Source organism: Euprymna scolopes, chromosome 46 (genome assembly GCF_053919585.1).
Source record: "Euprymna scolopes isolate OS-2025 chromosome 46, ASM5391958v1, whole genome shotgun sequence".
Lineage (NCBI taxonomy): Eukaryota > Metazoa > Mollusca > Cephalopoda > Sepiida > Sepiolidae > Euprymna > Euprymna scolopes.
Window position 1 is genome coordinate 73,617,985 of NC_136527.1, and position 6,000 is coordinate 73,623,984.

Here is a 6,000-nt window from a genome sequence, read left to right on the forward strand (position 1 = left end):
TACAACTCTTCCTTTTCATAACCTATCATACTTTGATAAATCATAGTCCATTTTCTGTAGGCTGTTTTTGAACCCAGTCAACGACGGGTACTTTTGCTAGCATATATATATATATATACACGCCAATATAATGAATGAATGACAAAAGTCTATATTTAGCATTACAAGCATATGCTATGTTTTCGGGGACATCGGCAATATTACATACCTAATGTGCTTCAACTAGTCTTTTTCAGGATCTATAAAGGGTGATAACTCTTACTGTTAAGTGTTGAGACATTATGGTGAACAAAGATGGTGGTGAAGAATCAGTGCAGTTTCGATCTTGAGCGTTAAGTAATTCCTAGTAACAAAGATGGCAGCGAAGATTCAGTGCAGTTCCGATCTTGAGCGTTAAGTAATTCCTAGTAACAAAGATGGAGGTGAAGATTCAGTGCAGTTTCAATCGAGTGTAAAGTAATTCCTAGTAACAAAGATGGCAGTGAAGAATCAAATGCAGGTTCGTGACACAGACTATGGCGAACTGATTGAATCCAAAATTCGAAAATTTTTATAGTAACTTTGGAAGCTTCTCATTGGTTGGTTATTGTAACTTGTGGTTATAAAAACGATCGTCGAAATCATTTTAATACTTACTTTTTATTTAAAGTCATTCCTCCTTTTAACACAAAGCAAAAAAAGTAAACGAAAATGATACAGCAAAACAGTCCTGTATGTGGATAACTATATATATATATATATATATATATATATATATATTATATATAGTAATTTATAAAATATATATGTCGATTAAGCTACACTGAATATTCTGCATTTCATCCACTATAGGATTCGTCAGGCTTGTGGATGAAACGTAGAATATTCAGTGTAGCTTAATCGCCATATATATTTTATAAATTACTAACTAGCTCTACCTAGGTATTGAGCACTTTTGAAGTAAATACTTAAAGTTTACGCATAAATCTATACTTTCGTATATTAAATTTATGTGAGTAAATGAAGTAGTTATATATATATATATAGATATATAGATATATATATATATGCAAACAGTTAATAAAATATGTTAAAAAACACTTTGAAATGAGTTAAAAACATATTTAATCTGAAAAGGGAAAACTAGATAAATGGATAGTCCTTAATCTGCGGAGTTTCGAAGAAATACTTTCCTTCTCATCAGAGGGTAGGAATTAGCAAAATGCGGGATCAGATTTTGCATGCAAAAGTTTTTGATGAAACAACAAGTAAGTCAAAGATCGTACTTGATAACAAAAAAAGTGAAGCAGAGGGAATATGGTGAAGAAAAAGGTGATTACACATGAATGGATAGTCTGGTGGAAGATAAAAAATCCAGTGATGGTAAGATCCAAATGTAAAACTTCAAGAAAGTTAAAATATATATTTTATTTTATTACCGTTTTATCTGATAAAAATATATTTGCTCTGCAATAGTATTGAGCACCTTCAAGTTTTTACTATATACCAGTTTTTCTATATATATTATATATATGTAATATTTAAAATATGCATCGGTAGAAGTTGGTATAATAGTTAAATGAAACCAATTATCCAATGAAAAACTATAAAAAATTAATAATTAATGAAAGTTTGAATTTCAAAGGAATATGCAAATTAGTTAATCTTTATGAAGTCGCTTACAAATTCTTGACTGAGTATATTAAGAAGTTTGTTTTAATTTTGAAATAGAAAAAGTAGGCTTTTAATATCAATATCAGTGCGACAAATAATTGAACTTTATATGTGTAGAGATTAAAACTAATTTGGATAGTAATGTTCCTATTTACATGCCCCCCCCCCCACTATCACCACCACGGGACAGAGTTGGACACCGGGGTCGTTTTTTAACATGGAGAAAAAGGAACAAAAAATAAAAACTGTCTCGGTCGTGAAGGATTTCTCCTCCACTAACTGAGAACAAGAAATTGGAGTGTAGCATCTGAAGAACAGATACTACACTTTGGCCCAAAGGCTAATGTTATCCAGATTTTTTTTTTTTTTTTTTTTTTTTTTTTTTTACAAAGGCATCACCACATTATCAAGGCCCAGAGGCCACTCAAGGATAAGGGTTAAAGAGTGTACAGTAGAAGTTGGTCAATATAGTAATCATTAGTAATGAAAATTTGGTAAATTTAATAACTTATATGGAACGGCTCATCAAGAACTTATTTACCTTAGACTTGAACACAACCATATTGTAGTCAGCCGGAAAGCAGGAAAACGGAAGACAATTCCACAGGCGTGCAGTTCTAAGAAAGAAGCTTTGTTCATGGAATCTATGTTTAGGTTTAGGCACAGATAAAGAGTGGGGGAAATTATTGATAGTGTTTACAGCTAGACGAGTGTTTCTTGTGAAAGTTTGGCGAGGGGGGACCATAGATTGAAGCTCAGTCGAACACTTTCCATGAAAATAACGATACATCAGAGACAAACTCGCAACATCTCTTCTGTGAGATAGAGGTTGTAAGGAGGAGAAAAGGACATCTCCTACGAGGCTACGAAGTCTATTTTGAACTCTATCAAGGCAGGACAAGTCCTTTCTAGCAGCTCCTGCCCAGATGTGGCAACAGTATTCCATCCTTGGACGTACCTGGCTCTTATATAGATAGAGAATAGCATCAGCAGTGAGATATCTACTGGATCGATAGAAAGATCCCACCATTTTTCCAGCGGCCTTGGCAACAGATTTGATATACATGTTCCATTTAAGATCAGGAGTAATGGTCAAGCCCAGAAGCTTGTCAAAACTTGAGGCCTCCTGAAGACGAGAGCCATTCATTTCAATTGATGACAAATGTGGATTAAAATGTTGATGATGTAAAGAGAGAAGCTTGGTTTTAGATGCATTAAAAGTAACCAGCCACTCCTTTCCCCATTGTACTACATGCTCAAGATCAGAGGAGAGAGAATTGGAGAGTACTTGCTCGTTTACTGTCTTAGATGTGGTACCATAAATGGTAGTGTCGTCAGCATAAATGTCTACAAATGATGTAAGGATATGATTTGGAAGATCATTAATGTAGATCAGGAAAAGAGTTGGGCCCAGGATGGATCCCTGAGGGACACCGGCATTAATACTGTGAGCTTCTGATTTTTGCCCCTCAACTACTACTCTTATGAACCTATCAGAAAGAAATGATTTAATAATTGAGAAGACTTTTCCAGCTATACCATAGCTAGCGATCTTATGAAGTAAACCTTTATGCCATACCCTATCAAAGGCTTTAGATATGTCAAGAGCAATTGCCCTAGAAAGATTGCCACCGTCGAGAGATTTGCTAATCCTATGCGATATAACTGTAAGGACATCTGCTGTAGATCTAGCAGAACGGAAACCATATTGAGTGTCACTAAGAAGGTTATTTTTGTTGAGATGGTTGATTACTTCTGTATTTAACACAGATTCTAGCAACTTACTCATGACGCACAGGAGACTTATTGGCCTGTACTGAGAGGGGGATGAGCGATCACCTGAATTCTTAAATACAGGGCATACTGATGAGATTTTCCAGGGAGATGGGAAACTATTCTCCTTAAGACAACGTTTAAACAGGTATTTATAATTTTGTCTGATGCTGACGAGATTACCTCAGGTCCATTGATAATAGTTGGGATGGAGCACACGCTTCTGTTCAGGATTCTGTTTGCTATTTGCCAAAACTGGTGGGAACCAAGCCGCTGCTCAGCTTCTTTGGACTTAACAGATTGAGCATACAACTCTCTTGCGTTCCTTATTACTTTCTTACAATGGTTGCTAGCAGTCCTGAAAACGGCTTTAGTTTCCATACATCTATTACGTTTGAAGCAGTGGAAAAAGTGATTTCTGTGCGCAATGGCAGCAGCACATTCTGGAGAGAACCATGGCTGGCTGTTAGGTTTTAGCTGAAACTTTTTAGAGGGTATGAAATGGTCAATACCTACAATTAACCATTCAGTTAGGTCTAATACTATAGAGGACACATCCTTTTTAAACATGGAATGCAGAGGTAGATCAGATATAAATGTACGGAAGCTATCCCAGTCAGCCTTAGTGTATCGATATACTGTACGATGAAGTGGTACGTCTGGGGACTTATTACATTTCATTTTTATCTTAATTGATACAACAGAGTGGTTGGAAGATCCAAGAGGCGACAGAACAGAAACTGAACATAGTTCAGGGCAAGTTGTGAGAAAAAGGTCTAGTAGGCTCGCATACTGGCCGTCATTATCGGGCACACGGGTAGGTTCCTGAACAATCTGAGTGAGGTCATAGGCAATGGAGAAATCATGACAGAACCTCCCCTCATCATCGGTCTTGTTTGAGTGGGTCAACCATTCGACGTTGTGAACATTGAAGTCTCCACATACGTGAATGTTAGCTGAAGGATAAGTAGAAAGGACTTGGTCAATTTTCTCAGATATGCTTTGAAAGATAGTAACTCCGCTGTTGTGGGGGCGATAGAGAGTAAATATAAATGCAGTAGTGTGAGCTAAAGCAACCCGGAAGCACATATAGGGTAAGTTAGGATCTTCCCTGGAGATGTCCCTCCCACATGGAAAGCTATCTTTAATATAGGCACATATTCCATGCCCATGGCGATCTTGGGGGTCAGATTTAGAAGTTAAGTTAGAGTATCCTGTAATTGCAAACTCATCTAGGGAAATAGCCTGTCCAATGCCAGTTTCACTTAAAAATAAAAGGTCTGGTTTAGTCTCCTGTAATTGGGTTTCAACCTCTGGAAGGTTAGAACGTAGACCCCTGATGTTGGAGAAGGAGACATGGTAGTAGGGGTCTACGTTGGAAGTTGGAGAACCGGGTTTAATCGTGTATTTTTTCTTGAAACTTATCATGATGAAATTTTGGAATTTGTGGACTAGGTCGACAGATTTACTTAGAGCAGGACAGAGAGGGGAAACTAAGAGAGAAAAAGAAACGAAGAATTTTTTTTTTTTTTGTACCACATGATAAGGTAAAGCCGTAACAATTACCCACTAGTATGGCATCGAGAGGCCCCACCAGAAGCTACTGCATGGTCCAGATTCCATTCACCAAATGGCAATACAGCAGCCCCAGTACTTTGCACCTGCTGATAGGACAGCCTCCTTAGTGGTTAATCCAAGGTTCGGGTCCCTGACTATCAGGCGGATAACGTCAGCCCAGACAAAACGTTTACCTCCAGCACCCTTACTAGTGACATGGCTACAAGGATAGACATAGAAACAGAAAATTTCCACCAACTCTGCCAACTGTTCGCGCAAAAATACTGCCAACCTATGATCATGATGCTTATCCGTCTTTCTTTTTAATTTTTTTTTTTATTTATTTATTGTAGCGTTTGAAGAACAGATACTACACTTTGAGATATTAAATTGTTTATTCACAAGAAAAAATACAATTGGGAAAATGAACAAAAAATTTACGCACAAGGCCAACTCAAAAAGAAGGGGAGTGGTGAAATTGGTTGGTCCATCTCGTCTCTATTGGAAATTTTAAAAGATTTCTCTCTCGGCCAGCATCTTTTATCATGGTTACCCTTTTAAATTTGTATTTATGTGTGTGTGGGAGGGGGGGTGTCCCTACTTAAATCCAATTTTAAAACATTTTTTATTTATACCAAAAATACAAAAAAGATCTTAAGGAACAGATACTACACTTTGATCTTGCCCCGAAAGCCAATGTCATCCAGATAATATGTAGGTTTGAAAATCTTATTTATGCCTAAAGGTTTCTAAGATTTTTTTTTTATTTATATATGTAGGTTTGAAAATCTTGCGCTGCTGTGACCATTGTGATATTGTTGGCATAATAAAAGGAGAGAAGAAATTCAAACGAGCCCATTGGCACTGTTACAAATGCCGTAATGGGTTCAATCGACGAGATGAAGCAATCAAACATTATAAAACGCACTTCCGAAATCCACAGACAACATTCCAGATCCAAATCTCGCAAGTAAGTGCGTTTTATATTTTTGCGTATATCTCTGTATGAAGTTTGTA

General features: G+C 36.8%; 1 protein-coding gene across 3 annotated transcripts in view; it reads left to right on the top strand.

Annotated features, from left to right (window-relative positions):
• LOC145270162 (uncharacterized) overlaps positions 1-6,000 on the top strand; it is a 77,799-nt gene that overhangs the window by 31,724 nt on the left and 40,075 nt on the right. For all 3 annotated transcript variants that reach the window (XM_080125776.1, XM_080125779.1, XM_080125777.1), the window contains exon 4: positions 5,763-5,953. In XM_080125776.1, the coding sequence (XP_079981902.1) occupies positions 5,763-5,953 (191 nt within the window). The remainder of the gene's footprint in view (positions 1-5,762; positions 5,954-6,000) is intronic.